At 41.8% G+C, this 20,565-nt stretch overlaps 2 protein-coding genes and 1 long non-coding RNA gene across 11 annotated transcripts in view; 2 read left to right on the top strand and 1 right to left on the bottom strand.

The window, feature by feature from the left end:
• LOC128115613 (phosphatidylinositol-glycan biosynthesis class F protein) overlaps window positions 1-12,522 on the top strand; it is a 143,295-nt gene extending 130,773 nt beyond the window's left edge. For 8 of the 9 annotated variants that reach the window (XM_052746487.1, XM_052746488.1, XM_052746489.1 and 5 more), the window contains one exon: window positions 12,209-12,522. In XM_052746487.1, the coding sequence (XP_052602447.1) occupies window positions 12,209-12,322 (114 nt within the window). In that variant the 3' untranslated portion in view covers window positions 12,323-12,522. The remainder of the gene's footprint in view (window positions 1-12,208) is intronic. The other variant, XM_052746495.1, reaches the window with a different exon arrangement.
• LOC128115619 (uncharacterized) lies at window positions 2-10,168 on the top strand. The gene is made up of 2 exons (XR_008220226.1): window positions 2-10,003; window positions 10,049-10,168. It is a non-coding gene; the product is annotated as an uncharacterized LOC128115619 (long non-coding RNA).
• A 112-nt stretch (window positions 12,523-12,634) lies between the features above and the next one.
• Rhoq (ras homolog family member Q) overlaps window positions 12,635-20,565 on the bottom strand; it is a 34,292-nt gene continuing 26,361 nt past the window's right edge. Inside the window, exons 3-5 of the mRNA XM_052746496.1 lie at window positions 15,193-15,357; window positions 14,807-14,902; window positions 12,635-12,873 (exon numbers count right to left, since the gene is read on the bottom strand). Coding sequence (XP_052602456.1) covers window positions 12,718-12,873; window positions 14,807-14,902; window positions 15,193-15,357 — 417 coding nt within the window. The 3' untranslated portion in view covers window positions 12,635-12,717. The remainder of the gene's footprint in view (window positions 12,874-14,806; window positions 14,903-15,192; window positions 15,358-20,565) is intronic.

The following is a 20,565-nucleotide window of genomic DNA, read 5'->3' as shown; positions in this document are numbered from 1 at the left end:
TTTTAAAGACTTGAAACTAGCAAAATGCATGCTGGCACAGTGGTAGAAAAGCTGATGGGAAGAGCTGGTACCTGACGCAAGGTATTTGGTTGTTCAGTAAAGCAGGGAACGCAGCGCAATCTAGGTGGCTGCTCATTGGGACCTGACCCAGTGCCATAAGCATTCATGTTGGCCTGGATCTACCATACAGCTGTTTTTTCTATATGCACAGAAGAATGTTTTTTTTTTAAACTATGTGTATATGTGTTGCATGCATGTATGTGCTTATATGTATCCAGATGCATGTGCTTATGCATTTATCATGTGTGGAGGCCAGAGGTTGGCATCCAGTGCCATCTTCTGTTCCTCCTCCCCTCAGGTTTTGAGACAGGGTCTCTCACTGAGCCTGGAGATTACTTATTGGCTAGGCTGGCTGGCCATGGAGGCCCTGGGATCCTGCTATCTTCCCCTTCCTGCACTAAGATTACAGATGTGTGTCACCTTGCCTGGCTTTTCACATGGGTGCTGGTGATCCAAACCCAGGACCTCATCATACAGAGCAGCCCCTCCCCAGTCCCTGCTCTTAAACTTTTAAAAGCTTATTTTGCCAATACATACAGGAGGCTTTTACTTTTTCTCTCTCTTTTTTAGTTATTACATTTCTGATCTTAGATTTTATTTTCTTAACTACATTGATTGCTACATTGAATACTTACTTTGAACTATATTACAAAGCATATAGCAAAGTAATTTCTAAAGCAAGCTTTGTTACATTTTTCTTTATCTCACGTGCACATATGTCTGTGGGTGCATGCATGCTGGAGTGCATGAGTGGGACTTAGGAGAGGTTCTCACCTTCCACCAAGTGAGTCTAGGAATCAAACAGGTTGTTGGATTTACACACTGAGATGTCCTGCAAGTTCCCAAGTAGTTTTAAAAATAAAGGCAAGTGATCTGAGAGGAAGCTTGATAGTACATGGGATACTACTGAGCCATACCTCCACCCCTTGATGCTTTGAGACAAGGTCTCATTGTATAGCTTAGGCTGACTTTGAACTTGTTCTGTTATCCAGGCTGGCCTGAAACTTATGATCCTTTTGTTCCTGCTTCATGATTAGTAGGATTACAGATATGAGTCACAACACCAAGCATCATTATCTTAATTTTTAAAATATAGTTGTTTTGAGACAGGATCTTATGTAATCCATGCTGGCCTTGAATTCATTTTGTATTTGAGGATGGCCTTGAATTTCTGATCCTCATACCTTTCCTTCCCTAGTATCAGAATTACAGGTATGTCACCACGTTCTAGTATTTTCTGTTGCTGTGATAAAACACTGACCGAAAACAACTTAGGGGAGGGAAATATTTATTTGGCTCACACTTCCAGGTTACAGTCCGTCATTGAGGGAGGCCAGGAGAGGAGCTCATGGCAAGAACTTGAAACAAAAACCATGAGGAGCATTGCTTGCTGGCTTGCATGTTCCCAGGTTTATGCTTAGTCAACTTATGGGATGGCGCCACCCACAGTGGATAGGCCCTCCTGCATCAGTTAATAGTCAAGATAGTCCCAAGACATGCCCATAGGCCAGTACAAGCTGAGAAATCCCTCAGTTGAGGCTTTTCTTCTCAGATGACTCTAGGCTTTGTCAAGTTGACAATTAAGATTAACCAGGACATGCCGTACTCCGTCAGCTTGACACACAAACACATCACTGTGACACCAAACCTTCCCTTTTTTTGTCCCCAAGATCTTGTTTAACTAATTTTTCATTGTTTTATACTATGCTAGTTTATTATATAGTTATTTTTTAATATAATAAACTTACTATTGATCATTTAGTTTATTGTCAGTATTATAAATTATAATAAACACTGCTTTGATAGACACTTTTGAATCTATAGCATCAAGAATTTTCCTAAGATAATTTCTCCTAAAAAGAACAATGGTATTAAAAGTAAATGTACATTTTTTTTTCCAACATGAAGAGAATATTTTCTGGTTCCAAGAGAAAATATATTTACCTTTTAAATGTAAGCTATATTAATAATTTTTATAGAAAGTTAAAATTAAAATTAGCTTTTTCTCCCTATCCACTGAGGGAAAACAGCCATTTCTATTCTGATGGTAACTTTTGCAGCTCTCTCCATGCATACTGCTCATAATGTACATGTTCTTTTTAATCTGCTTTCCCTCTAAACTTCATATTATGGTGTTTCCACATGTTAGCGAAGAATTATATAACTGGATTTTTATTTTCTTATAATATATCAGGTTGTTTTTTTCTTTTTTTTTCTTTTTTTGGTTTTTCAAAACAGAGTTTCTCTGTGTAGCCCTGACTGTCCTAGAACTCACTCTGTAGGCCAGACTGGCCTCAAACTCATAGAGATCCGTCTGCCTCTGCCTCCTGAATGCTGGGATTAAAGGTGTGCACCACCACCACCTTCCAATATATCAGTTTTTAATGAATGGGCATTTAGATTATTTTCCATTAAGTGGTAGTAGCATTAATTTTATTATTGTCACACTTAAGCAAATGTCTGCATTTGCCTAATTCGTAGGGTATATTCCTAGGTAACAAATGGTTGGAGTTAAATCTTTCATACATGCCTCACTTATAGGACCTGAATTTTCTGTTGGACATAACTGCCTATTTTGGGGTCCATTTTTGTGCCTTCACTTAGATGTTCTCTTTCTTGGACAGTTGAGTTTTTCTTTCACATTCAGTAATTCTGGTGAGCTGCCCTCCCCGTGTTGATCGATTGTTATATGGTAGAAGTCTCGGGAGATTTGGAGAATATGGTAGTACTGATGTCCTTGTGGAGGTTTTAGTGCTCATGAAGCAAAGTCCTGCTTCTCCCCATGTTGGTGATCGAGCTGGCAGCTCGTCAGTCATCCATACTTCGCTTCTTCAACTGAGGAGTGGTAGAGGCTTAAGTTGGAGGACAGGCTTATTGAAGAAGGCACGTGAGTTGTTTCAGACTACTAGATTCATGACATTCAGTTAATAGAATTAAATCTAAAAACAGGATATTAATAAAACTAAAGCACAGTGGGGCATCAACTTGAACGAGTTGGCAAAAGGTCAGTTTGTATGTACATTACCTACTTTAGTGTATAGAAGTTTGATCTTACACGTTTAGAACTTCCCTGCAAGATTACAGAAATAGAAGCAAAATTGTGGAAAGTAGATGTGCCGATTAAAGCATGTGTTTGGGTTTGCTTAGAAGACATTATTCACAGTTCAGTTGTCCATTTTTAGATTATTCAGGGTTTTTGCTACTAATTTTTCTCCCTCTGCACTTACTTACAATAAAGAATGAGCTAGATTCAAATTAACATCAAATTTTTAAAAAATTATTGTAGTTTTCCCTTAACCTATGACATTGGGAGGTGTGGCTTTGAGACAGGCTTTCACTCTGTAGTCCAGACTTGCCAAGGCTGGCCTCGAACACCTGATCCTCCTTTCACCATCCCATGTACTGACGGAATTGACTTTTTAATCTTTGTGCGTGTTCGTAAGCACACGTGTCCTACTGCACATACAGAAGTCCGGTGATGAGGCCTCACTGTCATGGCATACCTCAGGCTAGCTGGCTCTCTGGATCCCAGAGAGCTCCATCTCCATCTCCTGGATTACAGCTGCGTGGGCTACCACATCCAGCTCGGTGTGAGTTCTGGGGATCAGATCTCCTTTCGTGCGCATCTGTGACTAGCATGTTAACCACTGAGCCAGCTTCTGACTTAGGGACTTTTAAAACAGACTTTCTAGTTAGCTAATCTGAGTATGTTCCAGGTCGTTAGTCTTCATTAGTGAAAACATTTCATTCAGCTGGAATCCACTGGCTGTTGAATTTCCTTGTTGGTTTTTAGAGTAGTGCAAGTCAATGGCTGGCTTATTCACTGTAATCCTTTTAAAGTGGGATGCGTACCAATGGGGGAGAATGAAACTGACATGTCTCAGAAGCCTCTAGTCAGTTTCCTACTTGACTCTTTTTAGTTGTTTTCTAATAAACTAGAGAAGCGGTGAGGTTTCGTTTTTCCTCTCCACTTTCCTTTTCAGCAAACAAAGTTTTTGTGGTGCTATTGTTGTTTTCCAGTAAGTCAGACTACACAGAACAAGACCTCACTGGCTCATGATGTTGACAGAATCTGCCAGAGCAGCAATAAAGCAGATAGGCGATAGATAATGGCATTTCCTAAATGTGGAGATTCTGTTAGAGCAAAACTTCATGAGAAGATATTACTGTATAAACTACTGTTTAAAATACAGCATGATATTAAAAAGAGAGTTTAGTTCTTTGTTCCTTGTAGCCCAACACACATTTGATACGTTTAAATTATGATCAAAGCAAGCATCTCTGGGTTATGTTTTGTTCATATTTTGGAGAAACAGGAACGTCTGGTTTCTTTAAAAACACACATGTACGAACACACAGAGCCAACAAAACCTGTCGTGTTTTAATGCCATTTTCTCTACTTCGAATTCAAATTTGATTTTGTATAATGTTCCTGTGGCCAGGCATTGATTGCGTTCTATAATGAGAAATCTCAAGCATACTTGTAGTTTTCAAATGGATTCTTCAGTAAGTGACAGGGAAGGCCCATTGAAAATGAATGCCATTGAAAACTTATTTTCAACTTAATGTGAGCCTTCAATGATTTTAGTAGCGATAGGTGGGGAAAGTGTAGTTGAAGGAAGACCTCACTGTGTAGAAGCCAGCAAAAGAAGGTTGGTTACAGAAAGCAGGTTAGGAGGCTAACAACTACCATGCTGCTGTGACCTGTGAAAAGTGGTTTGCCGGCAGCATTTTGAGCACACACAAATGCAAGCTTCCTTATTTACACTGAGTTCTCATTGTCTCTTTTCTGTCTTGTTCTTTCTGCTAGCAGTCCTTAAGTGAGTTATTTTCCTTTTGTTTCTTTGGTAGTTTGTTAAACCAGTTTATTGATTTACTTGAATGTCATATCATGTTCAATTCTGTGTGACATTTCAGACATAAATAGAACATGCGTCACTTGTAGGTCTCTATGTACCAGGCATGGGTCTTGGTGCTATGCCAAAGATAAATGTAATCATGGCAACTGTAATGCAAGGTAAATCTCATTCCTGTTCTTAACCACCACAAAGGCAAAATGTGGGAGGGAAGAGTACATACCGTGTTCACTGTCTTTGACTGGCAAAAGGAAGATTTAGGATACAAACAAAAGCTCCACCTACACCATGATCCTCTTCACTGCTGGAGACTGAAACAGTGTTTGTTTCTTTCTTTCTCTAAAGCCATAGCTGTGTTCTCTTTAGAATAGCTTAAGTATTAAATTGCTTTCCTTTCCCACATTGTTTCTTCTAAATGTCGGTATCACTCTGGTGATGTCTGTATTTTTAGACCAAAATTTAATACATTCATAGGAGCATATTTAAAGCTAATTTACAATGCCTTTGTGTCTGAAAATCTCATGCTTTTTCTTGCGTGTGTGTACATGTGTAGCATGTGGTTATAGGAAGGTGACAGGTGTCATGTCCTATCACTCTCTGACTCAGTCCATGTACTTGTTCTAAAGACTTATTTATGCGTTTGTGTGTATCTGTGCACATGTGTGTGCCCATGGAGTCCAGAAGGGACACTGGATCCCTCAACTGGAGTTACAAGTGTTTATGAGCCTCCAGATGTGGGTGCCATCAGAGTAAATAGGGAGAAACTGATGAATCTACAGAGGAAGGGTTACTAGCTCTCTCTTTAGACATAAAGGAAGTTTGTAAAACTCGGGCAAGCCAGGTCTACGTCTCTTACAAGCTACTTTTTAGTGGGTTTATTGTCCTGAACAAATTTTCATTTGAATTACTGTTAGAATTCATCTGATGAGGCCTGCTAACCTACTGCCTTCAAATGATGATATACATTTCCTTTGAATTTGGTCTTGAGTGTGTTGTGCTGGCTACTCCTAACGCAAATGCTACAGTCTGGTGTAGGAACCCAAATGATACCGGCTCACCCGGCTCTAGTTTGCTAACTGTCAACGGAGACGGACCTGCATTTCTTCTGACCTCTCTCCTCCTACAAAGAACACACAGGAAGTTACTTGTGGAGCGGTAAATTCCTGGCCAGGACTCTGTCAAAAGTGACAGTCAACACTCCTGAACACATGCACGCATGCACCTGAACACATGCATGCACGCACCTAAGTTATCCTGGCCAGTCCCGTCTCTCATGAAAGTCCTGCTTCAGTCCTGTCAACACAGCTTACAGTGAGCAAAGAGCGCATCTTTAACCCTGGACCATCTCTGTAAGTCTTACTTTTCCCAGTCTATACATTAACAGTTTACGTTAATACAGCATACCCCTTCAGTAAGGGAGATGCCAATTAACCTAAGATCACCGAAGTCCTCACTCATTCAAATCAGCAAGCTTTGATTTATCTCTACTCTAAGCACTTTGCAGTTACCAATTCAGTTATAATCCTATGATTTCTAGTTTCAAATTATGCAAGAATTTGTGATATTTAGAAAATGAATGTTTCATAAATACCTTCTATCCTGGTGAAAAAGGCTCATCTGGTTTTTACATTGATATTTATTATTGCTGTATGTATGAGCACCTGCAGGTACCAGGGTGTATACCAATCACGGAAACCAAGCACGCAGTGGCTTGAAGACTTGCCAAGGCCATGTTTAGTAAATCTTAAAGCCAAGATTCAAATCCTGTCTAATACCAAAATCAGTGTTCTTAATCACTGTTGAAAAATATTTCACACTGTATAGATGTGTTGGAACATTTCCTTTCCTAAGACATAAACAGTTCTTTCTAAAACAAGAGTGGACACCCTTTTGTATTATTGCGTTTTTTATATTGTTGCATTTTGTTAGATTATTTTACGTGTTTGGTCTGCATGTATGTGCTGTGTCCACAGAGGACAGAAGTGGGTGTTGGATCCCAGAACTGAAGTTAAAATGGTTGTGAGCCTCCATGTGGTGCTGGGAACAATACTCGGATCCTCTGGAAGAGCAGCCAGTGCTCTTCACTGCTGAGCCATCTGCCCCAGCCCACATTGTTCTTTCAAACAATTTTTGTTTGACATAACACACACACACACATATGCAGTTTAGTTATATATTTTGAAAGAGCTTTTTTGTTTATGAAGATGAAATTATTTCTGAAAAAGAAAACCTTATTACAGGTTTCATTTGCCTAAATTCTACGCAAGGTAATATAAAATCTTTATTTTTTTTTATTACTTTAAGAAAACAGACCTTTTTGGGGGGGTTTTAAGTGATAAAGAGAAAAAACCCACAATCACTTGATTTATAGGAAGGAACATAACGGTTCCCTAAAAGCAAGGCATTTTTATTTTGGGGGAGGGGATTGTTTGAGGGTTTTGTTTGTTTGTTGTTTTGTTTGTTTGTGTTTTGGGGGGGTGTCTCTTGTTGAGACAGTATCTTGCCCTGTAGCCCAGGCTGGCCTCAAACTCATGGTGACCTTCTTTTGTTGGCCACCATGCCAGCCTCTGAAATACAAGGTCACAGGCAGGCACCACCAGCCCAGGGTGGTTTTGGGGAAATACAGTCTTGTTTTGCAGCTGTGCTAACTGGTTTTACGTCAGCTTGACACAGTTAGAGTCATCTGTGAGGAGGGAACCTCAGTGGAGAAAATGCTTCCATTAGATGGGGCAAGCCTATAGGGCATTTTCTTAATTAGTGATGGGGGAGGGTCCAGCCCATGGTGGGTGGTGCTATTCCTGGGCTGGTGGTCCTGGGTTCTCTAAGAAAGCAGGCTGAGCAAGCCAGTAAGCAGTGTGCCTCCATGGTCTCTAGATCAGCTCCTGCCCTGTTTGAGTTCCTGTCCTGACTTCCTTAGATGATGAATAGAGATGTGGAAGTGTAAGCCAAATAACCCCTTTCTTTCTTCCCCAAGTTGCTTCAGGATATGGTGATTGATTACAGCATGGTCACCCTAAGACAGCATCCTAGGTGTTTTCAAATTAACCAAGCTCTTCCTTAGCCTCCCGAGTGCTAGGATGAGAGGCAGGTGCTCTATGCATAACTAGGATGCTGGCATTCCACCCGACAGAGCCGCTCATCTCTTAAATAGGTTTTTCCTTTGATAACCTTACTAATTTTATCTACTTGCATTGCATTATGTTATGTAACATGAGATGTTTCTTCCATTTAGTGATTTTTAAGAAACATTTGAAAATAAAAGAAACTAGATAAAATGATTGTCACTTTGGTGGCAAACCCTATGAATGACTTCCTTAATATGAATGTCTGTATTCTCCATTTCCTATTTTCCTTACATAAAACCAAGGAATTAGATATAGCAACCTCAGATTATCATAATTTGGAGAAATATTTATATCTCAGCAGCTGAAACAGGTCATAGGTACTACAGATTTTTAAAAATATTATTGTATCATAAAGAATGTTAAATGTCTCTGTGAAACAGAATTGGTTTTAAATGGAAAACTTAAAATCTCATTATTAAAATATAATCAAACCAGGCTGATTGGACAAGTCGGATGAATTCTGTGCTGTGGTGTGGTTTTAAACATTTTGAAGCAATCGTAAGAAAGCTGCAAGAAGCCACTGAGGGGAAAAAGACTAACAGTTAAGGACTCATGTGTCGCAGGAGATTCACACCAGCACTCTTGTAGGCACAAAGCCTCGACCGTCACTAGGGAACCATGTGAAAAGTTGGGACATTTTATTTGCTGATGGCATGGATGTCTTGAGTTGAGTTTTTACCTAACAGTGAATTGCTGAGTGTTCCAAGCCTTAACCCCTTATAGGAGAAAAAGGTTTAAACCAACGTTTATTTCATTTTTCATACTCTTTGGAAGTGAAATATAGCAACCGTCTAAAGGATGTGTACAAGTGTGTGTGTGTTTGAGAACAATGAACCACACTGAAGTCACAGAGTGATTAAAACAGATTTTGGTACCTGAAATCAGAATGTGGCTGGGAGCCACAGGGATTGCTACTCTTTCCACACTCTGACCGACAGGGAGCTTTTTGGGGGGTGCAGGTGCTCACGCATTGCCAGAGGTGAGCAGTCTCAAAGCAGAGGGAAGGGGACTAAATAAAAACTACTAAGGGAAGAAGTTGAGTGCTTTCCATAAATAGTAACTGTGCGTTTCATTTTATTTATGACCCCATACGTTAGGAAAGGGACGCTGTTGAAGTAACAATCATTGAAAAAGCAACAACCAACAAACCAGTATTTAATTTGGTATTTAAAACCAATAATTAAAACTCAAATGGAAGCAGTGTCTAAAGTAACTAAGATAATTCATAACAAATAGCACAAACTCAAGCTCTACTTATTGGAAATATGATAATTCATCGCAAGTAAGCTACAATGTACCTGTGAGGATAGAGTAAGGGCACACATTAGCGAAGTTCTACTAGATTTCCAGATTCCCCTAAAAACGTTAAAGGACTGTCGAACAAATTTTCTGTGCAAACACCGATCAGTTCTAATTTCTTCTCAGTCTTTCGTACATGACCTTATTTGAAGCAGTGCATGCATTCACTAGCACAATTCATGTTAATAAAATAGTTTTGAAAAGTATTTTCTTTCCCCGGTATTTCACTAGTTTGAAAGAGTTTTTCCAGAGATTAGTCTGAATTTCTGTTGCAACCTAAGCCTTTAATGAAGATATGCTTCTGAAAATAAGGCAGTTTCTCTATAATCTGCTCATGAATAGAAAACAAATCTTTGGTTTTTTGGTTAAAGTGGCAGAGAAGATTTTGCAAAAAGAAATACTAACTAACCAACACAAAGAGCTCTTAACAAGCAATGGGAAACTCCAAACCCCATCAAGGTAAATAGAGTACCTAAGGCACCTCAGGTTCAGATGATACAATCGTCGGCTTAGAGTTCAAGAATTCTATATACATGATTCTTACCATCTGGAGAGGGTGAGGCTGCAAATGTGATGGCTGACATGCCTGCTGTGAGTCAGGAGAGAGTGAACAGGGTGATGGCCGACATGCCTGCTGTGAGTCAGGAGAGAGTGAAGAGTGAGGTGGTCATCATGTCTGCTGTGAGTCAGGAGAGAGTGAAGAGTGAGGTGGTCATCATGCCTGCTGTGAGTCAGGAGAGTGAAGAGTGAGGTGGTCATCATGCCTGCTGTGAATCAGGAGAGTGAAGAGTGAGGTGGTCATCATGCCTGCTGTGAGTCAGGAGAGAGTGAATAGTGTGATGGCCGACATGCCTGCTGTGAGCCAGGAGAGAGTGAAGAGTGAGGTGGTCAACATGCCTTCTGTGAGTCAGGAGAGTGAAGAGTGAGATGGCCGACATGCCTGCTGTGAGTCAGGAGAGTGAAGAGTGAGGTGGTCATCATGCCTGCTGTGAATCAGGAGAGTGAAGAGTGAGGTGGTCATCATGCCTGCTGTGAGTCAGGAGAGAGTGAATAGTGTGATGGCCGACATGCCTGCTGTGAGCCAGGAGAGAGTGAAGAGTGAGGTGGTCAACATGCCTTCTGTGAGTCAGGAGAGTGAAGAGTGAGATGGCCGACATGCCTGCTGTGAGTCAGGAGAGAGTGGAAAGAGCTCATGAATGGGAGGACACTGGAGATGTCCCATGGTCAGAACATGAGGAAACCAAGGCGACACCAGTGCATTTTCTAGATTCTTGATCCACTTCTCTTGGAGCAGGAACGTTCTTGACTTTAACTTCATTGCCTAATACACCAAGTGTCCAAGGTTTCACAAACGTAGATTTGAAGGAAAAAGAGAAAAGCCAAAACCCAAACCCATCAAATCTCCAAAGGCGACTTGGAAATGAATAATACTTTACTGTCGGGATTCCTTCATATTGGTGTAACAACTTAGCTAGCATGTTAACTCAGTATACAGGTTCTTTCAGTTCTATCTAAAAACAGACCAAAACTGAATGGGAAAGTTACAGAAATCCCATTTGAGCATACATAAGGCCATGATGCTTAATGTGAACCACCACTGCTTGGAGAAAAAGACATCCAACGTCCACTTCCAAGAGAAAGCTCTTGTCCAGTAGACTGTCCACTGCCAAGTGGGGGAGTGTGGTGCTTATACTTCAAAAACTCCTACAAAGCTCACATGCAAGACAGTACATCGAGATTTGTGACTGGTATGAACATTTAAGGCTGTCATTTTCAAGTATCAATGTTTAGTGTTCCATTACCCAATCTGTGCAATAGACAAAGCTGTAAGCACAAATCCTGGAAGATAACAGAAGCTTGCTAAAGACAAGGAAGTCGTAGTTGAAGCAACAGCAAATTGAAACCTAAGAAAGGCCGGTAACACTCTATGGATTAATTATGCTTCCCAACTGCGTGAGTGGTTCGCATGGAAGCTTTGTCTACCACATCTGTCTGTTGCATGGCGTTTAGAATAAGGCAGATCCACAGCAGCCTGAGGAAGAAAGCCACATGGTACCAGCCAGTTTGCAAGGTGGTTTGCCTCCAGTGCACTCTGGTGGCCTATTCCTCAGAGAAGGGTTAGAAATGGCTCTAGTACACCAAATAAGCTTTACAAAAGAAACAAGAAAGTTTGCTTCCAAGATTTTTTTACACAGGGCTTTTTACTTTGGGACCCACATACCCTGTCTGTGGCATAAAATAAATCGCCATTAGTTGGTTCTGGTTTAATGAAGTGTACCATGGCTGGGGAAACCATCGGGAAGCCTGTAGTGTTCTGCTTGCCCTACACTCTAGGTGTGTGCATAAGCTATGGGCTGCACCCTCTGCGGCTACAGTACCTGCAGCTCATGGAAGCAGAGTACCCACACGTTCCACGTAACATGCTTAGATTCTGTGTCTTCCCTCTGACACAACTGAAAAGTTCCTAAGGTTCAGTCAGTCTACTCACTTCTTGTTTCATTTGATGTACACAGCCAAAGTGGGAATTAGAAAAATGACCAACTCATTCAGAGAGCTAAACTGAGTTCAGGATTATGGCAAACTATGGCCCAACTTTTAAATTTGTACTTTAGCATGTATTTCATGCAATTTGGGGAACATCAAACTAAATCTACAGTTGCCAGAAGCCTTGTTACCTTTTAGTGCACATTAACTAAAATGTGGACATTTTTAGTGTTCATGGTAAATGCAGTTATGATCTACTAAACTTTTGGCATTCTTTAAGAAAGCACATTAAGCTTCACTATAGAAATGTTTATGTTACACTTAATTTGTGCTCAAGTAATAACGAAACATTGGTTGGTTTTGATCTCATAATTCTTCCCTCAGGTGTGGCCCATCTCCTGTACACTCGGAGCGACCTTTGGCTACGTGGCTGGCCTCGTGAGCTCACCACTCTGGATATACTGGAATAGAAAGCAACTTACATACAAGAACAATTAAGAGGAGAAAGGGGAGGAGATATTTCTTTGTGCAGATTCCATAAGGACTGTGCAGAAATGTGTCTGGTCAAAGCCAAGCGGTTCCATTTACAGCACTGTTGTTTTTTCAATGTCGTTTCAACATGATGTGATTGTAGCTTTTTAACTATGAAACCCCTGAGAGATTGTACCTTCTAGTTGAAATAAACTATTTAGAGTAGATTGTGGCTTCAGATGCTGTTTGCTGCCGCTTAGACCTTTAAGAAACATTCTCAGTGAACTCTGGAGAATGCTGAGGACAGGTTCCCTCCCCGCTCAGGTTAAACTTCTTCATTGTAAGAGGTCAGGACATTGCTGTAGCATTTCAAATGCTTTCTGGGAGAAATGGACAGTTTCCTTGGCCACTACAGACTTTTCTCACGTAATCAAACAACAGTTTATACATCTTGATCCTATTCTTTTTTTAACTGCGTGTTTCTTTGGAGTTAAAATGGCTATGATAGCCTCGTCAAAAACAGTCTTCAAACCCTTCTGGGTCAAAGCTGAACATTCCACATAGCAGCATGCGCCTATCTGGGAAGGAGAAAAAAAAGCCACAATTATATAAAACAGTTTTCTACAACTCAGTAACAACACATTACACAGGAAGTTATAAAATACAGCTATGCAAAAGAACCTCATTACCCATATTCACAATACCCAGAGAGAGACAGTTGTTAAAATACTAGTGTACGGCCTTCCAGATTTCTCTATGAAAAATTCATTCACCAAATATTAGATCCTCACTACACATTAAGCAAGTGCTTAAGTGCTGAGGACATGTCAGTGACGAAGGGGTCCTGCTGTGGGGCGAGACAACAGACACAGCTAGGTGCTGGGGGGAAAGAGCAGAGGGAAATGCCAGGGTGGTGGTCGCCAGGGACGCCTTCTCCACAGCTGAGAAGGGTGAACAGTGAGGAACCTGAGGAGCCAAGACCCAGAGACCAATGTGGGAGGCCGTTGGCATATCCAAGATACAGTAAAGTAGCCAGAGGTGGGAAGAGCACAGATGTGACTGTCCCCTGTGTAGATGTTAATCATGCTCGAGTCAGTTTCTCAGGGTTGCCTGGCTGCTCGGCCCCTTACTGTTTTCTGGCACTCTAGCTCTATGCTCACTACTAGGGTTGGTTTCTCTCCCTCAAAAAAAAAAAAAAAAAAAAAAAAGTTATCTCCATAAGAGCAGGGTAGGAACTTCATGTGTTGTACTGTCACCTGGAAAGTAAGGGTGCACAATTTCTGTTCCTTCTTCTTGGAGTGGAAGCTCATGTTCACTTCTTCAGACCTGGTGACTGGGTGGATGCTCTTAGCCCACTTTTCTGCTAGGTTATATGTCCTCTTCTGATGGACTCATTTTATGCAAGGGGTTCCTGCATACTAAGATGTTAATGCCCTACAAATCAACCTGGCTTTTATTTCTGGAATCCGATATGATAGCAATATTTATGCAGTCAACTCATCGCATTTATAACTTTTGCCTTTATGCATTTAGAAATTCCTTCTTTCCCCAAGATTATAAAATCAAATGCAAGGAATTTCTGAAGTGATTTGCTGGTGATATCCTTTCTCTTTGCTTTGGGAAAAGCTATCCTCCAGAAAGTTCTCTTGCTTCTTTCTATCTCCCAATAGTATATTTTAAAAGATCTTATTAGGTAGCATTTACACAAAAATCCTATTAAAGCCAGTGGAAGAAGAAGAGGAAGAGAGGGAGGAGGAGGAGGAAGAATTAGAAGAATCCAATGATCTTATAGTCAGATGGAGAGGAAAAAGAACCTGGCTTTGGGCCGGGCAGCCATGGCACATGCCTTTAATCCTAGTACTTGGGAGGCAGAGGCAGGCGGATCTCTGAGGTTCGAGGCCAGCCTGGTCTACAGAGCTAGTCCCAGGACGGCCAGGGCTACACAGAGAAACCCTGTCTTGAAAAAAACCAAAAAAAAAAAAAAAAAATCTAGCTTTGGGGTAAGGGAAAATATGAGTTAAAAGGTATTCTAGAAATCCAGCCATAATTTTCTCTTTAGCCACAGATTTAAACTGTCACCTAATGTCACTCCCGCTGCACCTGCAGGAGTCGTAACTGAAAGCAGAGCCTACTTTGGCACAGTACAAATGTTTCAATAATTAAGAAAGGTGTGAAGCCTCAGCACCTGCTTCTGGCTTTAAAGGCACCACAGTTGCAAGCATCGCCCAGGCAAACAGACATGTAGCCTGGCAGCCCAGCTCCGCCATTTTTTTACTGCCAAATCTCAGGCAAGTCTCCTTGACAGTTAAGAGCCCCCCCCCCCCCCCCCCCCCCCGTTCCCCCTCGTCATGGAAACAGGCCTCCCTCATGGTGTCAGTGCCGAGATAAGGGAGGTAGTGGGAGAGAGGACCCGGCAGTGCCCTGGACACAATGCACAGCGCAGCTGGCTTCTGCCGTTACTTCACACACATGTGAAATCCAGCAGGGAGAAATCCAGCAGGGACTCGTTACCTCTTTTGCTAGCTTCTGCCCTTGTTCTACACAGACAGGTTTTTCCTTCATGTCATTCAGTCTTGCTAGAGTTTTGGGGTCATCTCGGAGATCAATCTAATTCAGAAAGATCAATAATGTCCTATAATATGTATTTAAAAGAAACCAGTGCATACAGTCCCATTTAATCTCCATATATTAAAAAAAAAATAAACGAAACAAGATTTTTAAAGATACTAATATAATTTTGGGGGATTAGTTTTATGTAAAAATGAGAGGAATTAGCACTTGAAACTTATTAAGCGCATCATTTGCTAAATCATAGGGTCTTTTGTCTGAGAGCAACCCCCCCCCCCAAACTAGCTAGAGAGCTTATTCTTAAATGAATAAAATCAAAGCAGACACACCTGAGTTCCTATTAATAAGAAGGGGACATTTGGTGCATATTCCTTAAGTTCTGGTACCCACTCCTCTTTCACGTTTTGAAATGAGGCTGGATTTACCACAGAGAAGCAGATGAGGAAGACGTCAGTCATGGGGTAAGATAAAGGCCTCAGACGATCATAGTCTTCCTATGGACAAAGGAAAGGAAAGTCATTATCTACACTTACGTGTCTATAGATTAGTAGCAATAAATATATTAGGTCACATGGTCAAAAAGTACATCCAAGAATGTCTCTCTCCATGAAATAAGATGATTCCATTTGGTTTTGTTTTTCTTTTTTTCTTTAAAAAAAAATTAGTACAATTAACAAATCAAATAAAAACTAAGAGAATAGAGGGGTGTGGTGGCACACTCCAGTAACTCCAGCATTTGGCAGGCTAAGGAAAGGAGGTGGGGAATTCTAGGCCAGCCCTGGGCTATATAGTGAGATTCCCATCTCAACACGCACGCATGCACGCGCACACACACACACACACACACACACACACACACACACACACACGCACGCACGCGCGCACACGCACAGAGTAGGAGGGGAAGAGAGAATACATTGTGATTCCTAAGGCTGTCACTGCCAAGTTTGTACGGAGACCCAAGGCGAGCTTGATGCTAAGTATTCTAACCTAATAACACACACTGACTCTGTATGGCAAATATTACAATAGTCCAGGTATGGACCAACATGGTCTTCCACGGACTTCATCCTTAAAACTGCGCGATTCACATACAGAGGCACAGAAGGCGAAGAACCTGTGAGGATGGACCGTCATGGTAACGACTCTGGGCTTCCAACCTGGGGCTCGACTGTGGGGCAGCGTTCTTAGTGCTTAACGAACCTTCGCCGAGCGAGACTCTTAGTTTTGCTTTCCTCCCCCTCTCTCTCCCCCCATCCCCTTTGCGTATGTGGCACATGGATGTTAAAGACAAAGATTATGTCACAACCCCTCCCTCTTCCCTTTCCCAGATGTTTTCTTGGGTAGTTGCCAGTGTTTTTTTCTTTGCATGTATACACCTGGAACTGCACACATCCACAAAGCCACACACATGATCAAACAATGCATTCTGCTCTGCAACTACCCTGTCCAGTCGGCCTGGTAATCTCTCCACACCAAAATGCACTGGACAATATATTACATGGGTTACACTGCTGCTTCATGGCTCTTCCTGACTATGCTGGACTGTTATGTGGGCTACACGGCTACTTCATGGCTCTTCCTGACTGCACTGGACTGTTAGTTACATGGTCTACATGGCTACTTCATGGCTCTTCCTGACTACACTGGACTATTACATGGGCTACATAGCTACTTCATGGCTCTATTCCTCATAGGTGTTTTAGTTTCTGCCACACAATGCAGTGACTATCTCATTTTGCATGGACTATTTTCTGTGACACTAAATTCTACTTACATTCTAGCAAGAGAGTAGAATCGGGATTCCGTTTCTGTCATGGCTGGACTCATCTGGTTTCATGGAAACTGGTTTTGGAAGGAAGACTACCTTCTTAAGGAACCCACTTTACTACTAGAACAGTATAAATGTGGAACTAAGAGGATATTTTAAAAGATCTTCCATTTAGTTTCTGCAGTATTATTTCCCTATTGAAGAATTTTCCTTTCATGCCATCTGAATTTTTCTCATTATAACTTTCAATTCCAGCAATTCTCCCATACTTGTGAGTGACTAGTTCGAAACCCCATGATACCAAAATCTGCAGATGCTCCAAGTCTCTTCTATAAAATGTAATCACTATACACCTTCATGTACATCTTAAATCACTGACACATTGCTTATAGTGCCTAGTGCATCACAAGAGTTACCTATATTTCTTAGTGTCCTGGCTAGTTTTATGTCAACCTGACACAAGCTGGAGTCACCGGAGAGGAGGGAGCCTCAATTAAGAAAATGCCTCCAGAAGATGGGGGTGTAGGCAGGCTTGTAAAGAATTTTCTTAATTAGTGACTGATGGGGGAGGGCCCAGCCCATGGTGGGTGGTGCCATCGCTGGGCCGGTGGTCCTGGGTTCTACAAGAAAGCAGGCTGAGCAAGCCATGGGGAGCAAGCCAGTAAGCAGCACCCCTCCATGGCCTCTGCATCAGCTCCTGCCTCCAGGTACCTGCCCTGTTTGAGTTCCTGTCCTGACTTCCTTCAGTGATGAACTATGATGTGGATGCATAAGCTGAAATAATCCCTTTGCTCCTCAAGTTGCTTTTGGTCATGGTGTTTCATCGCAGCAATAGAAACCCCAGCTAAGACACTCAGGGAATGATGGCAGGAATAAAGATCTGCACGTTATGTATCTATTTCTCCCAAATGTTTTCAATCCATCGTTGACGTGTAACATCTAAATCCTTGTCTGTGGAAGTTAACTCTTCTATTTTTCTGTGAGTCTTTCAAATGACAATATATACTCTACAGGCAGCTTTATTCATCTCGCTGGCTCATCAAAGGGCATGTACTCTAGAGCCACAGCAGTGGAACTTTCTGAGTTGACAGAACAGGACAATGGGGAAATGCCATCCCCATACTTCTACAATCTTTATGCTTCTTTATTTTATTTACATATCTATCTATCTATCTATCTATCTATCTATCTATCTATCTATCTAATGTGTATAGGTATTTTGCCTATATATGTATATATACATATATGTGTGTGTGTATATATATGTGTGTGTGTGTGTGTGTGTGTGTGTGTGTGTGTGTGTGTATGTGCACCACATGCATACCTGGTGCCCACAGGTCAGAAGAGGTTTCCAATGCCCTGGGGTTGGAGTTACAGATGGTTGTGAGCCACCATGGAGATGCTCTACAAGAGCAGCCAGTGCTCTTCACCGGGCAGTCGTCTCTCTGGCCCCTCATGTTTACTTTTCAATGTGGGGGTTTCTCCTTGCTTTTCACTAAACCTGTGCCCTGTGTTTAGAAATCAGGCCAAGTTCCTGCACAACTTGGTGCAGTGTACACCATGAGCTACTTTTCCTATTCTGGCCTAAAAGGGTGAGAAAGGGAGGTATCAGTCGTGGGACAATGAGCAGCAGAGTGGGTCTGCAGCATGCTATAGCCTGGAGACTAAAAAAAAAAAAAAGAAAATCCAAAAATATAATGTGAGCAGTAACATAATCACACACTTATCTAAAAAGAAGCCAAACAGGTGGCCAGCAAACACCAGAAAAAATGCCGAACATCTATCTGCAGTCAAGGAAAAGGAAGACAAAATGACACTAAGACCCTACCCCACCCCAGTGACAATGGCTATCGGCAAGGACGCAAGACGGAGCCATGCTGCTAGGCATACTGGGGAGGCGGGACCTTATACTCTGTTGATGGGAATGTCTATTAGGACAGCCACTAAGGAAAAAAACGGCAAGGAAGTCCTAAATCACACACACAGAGCCTCTACAAACTGAACTACCACATGAGCCATCTATACTAACCCCAGAGTATACACTCAAAAGAATCAGAGTCAGCATGCAGTGGGGATACGTCTACCCATGTTCCCCATGGCACTACCCATGGCAGCCAAGTTACAGAATCAGGCTAGCTGCCCATCAAAAGGTACATGGATGAAGAAAATGCAACATGCATATATATGAAACAGACTTTCATTCAACAAAATCATGTCATTTGCAAGAAAACGGACAGAACTGGAAGTTTGTTATGTTAAGCAAAATCGGCCAGACAGAGAAAGACAACATGTTTTCTCTCATTTATGGAAAGTAGGGAGGGACTGCTAGGGAAGGGTAAGGGACCCGGGGAGAGAGGAGAGTAAAAGCGTGTGGTTGGGAGGGTGGATACAACCAAAATATAAATATGAATGTATGGATACATTACAGAAAAACATGATATTGGTAATTAGTATGCATTAATAATTCTGATTTTATAATACAACATGTGGGGTGCTGGAGAGCTGGCTTAGGGGTTAAAAGCACTTGTTGCTCTTGCAGAGGACCCAGGTTCAATTCCCAACACCCACGTAGAAGCTCATAGCCATCTGTCCAGTTCCAGGGGACTGGACACCCACTTCTGACCTCTGGGGGTACCAGACACATGAGACAAAAATTCATATACATAAAATAAATAAAAAACCAATCCCAAAACCCTGTTTTAGAAAGTCAGCTTGAGTGTTAGGTCGTCTAAACAGCTGCCCTGAGTATGTCTTTCACAGGGCAGCCTCGATCGAACAGGAAGCCCACACTTTAAGCCTCCCACCCAGCGACTCAAAACTGCTGAACAAACCTGCGCTTAGCTTTCTCTGGAGGGTGGGGTGTTCTCATTAAAAATCATTCTTCTCCCACACTTGGATTTCCAATTCTCACAGACACAAAATATGGGTATTATCCCCCAGGATGAGGCGGAATAAATAAGACAAAGCCTCGGAAGTGCTCGGCGCCCGCACCTAGCGCATGAAAGGACTCGGTGCATCTCAGGGGAAGCCAACTCTCCAGTTCCTCCGCAATTCTCGCAAGGTCCCCAGGGCCCTGTGCTCCTGGCTTTATCGCCTGGCAGCTACAGAGAAGTTTCTTTCCCGAGAAATAAAATTTTCTACACTCTCATCAAAACCCAAACCAAGGTCTCGAGGGCAACATGCTTTTCTGATTAATAGAAGGAAAATGATTTGTTAACACTGTACTAATTGGGCACTTTGGAGCGCAACCAGCTTAAGACTATTGGAAACATCAAACAAATATCGGTATTTTTTTTTTAAAGACTGCCAAGTTTTTTTTCAACCAAGTTTACTTCATCATGGAAACAGAACTCTGTACTCTTTCTTTAGGGGGCTGTGCAGAGAAAGTTAAAGCAGCTGGATTCGAAGTTCCCTAGAAATGCTTAGTCACATTAATCCAAACACTGACTGCTTTTATGAAAGAGGCCTGACTTTCCCCAGGGACAGACCTGGACATACGGGAGGAAAATTAGATCGATCCTTTCTAGGTATCCATTAATTTGCAATTTTTTTTGTTAGAATAATTACATAGGTATAGCTATAAAAACAGAATGGAAAAAAAACAACAGCATGTACAGACCTTCTTGGAAGTAAATGATGCTAAACTACCTGGAATGAACTGCTCTTGCCTGCCATCTTGGGCTAAATAATTGGCAGTTATTTTAAGAAAGAGATCTCTCTTGCTTTCATCCAGTCCGAGTAATTGGGAGGCTAATAATAGAGAGCAAATTAAAAAATAAGTTATCCCTTGTGCACACAGTACCCAGCCTCACACAGAGCGGCTTCTACCCACTGCACTGTGTTTACACGGACTTAGCGTGAAGTGGTGGGTCTGAGAGGGAGGACATGGGGGTGATGGGGGTGGGGTGGGGTGGGGGTGGGGTGGGGTGGG

This window comes from Peromyscus californicus, unplaced genomic scaffold, assembly GCF_007827085.1.
Source record: "Peromyscus californicus insignis strain IS unplaced genomic scaffold, ASM782708v3 Scaffold_1__1_contigs__length_55948999, whole genome shotgun sequence".
NCBI lineage: Eukaryota > Metazoa > Chordata > Mammalia > Rodentia > Cricetidae > Peromyscus > Peromyscus californicus.
The sequence above is the reverse complement of the archived record's forward strand: the minus strand, read 5'-3'. Positions and strand labels throughout refer to the sequence as shown.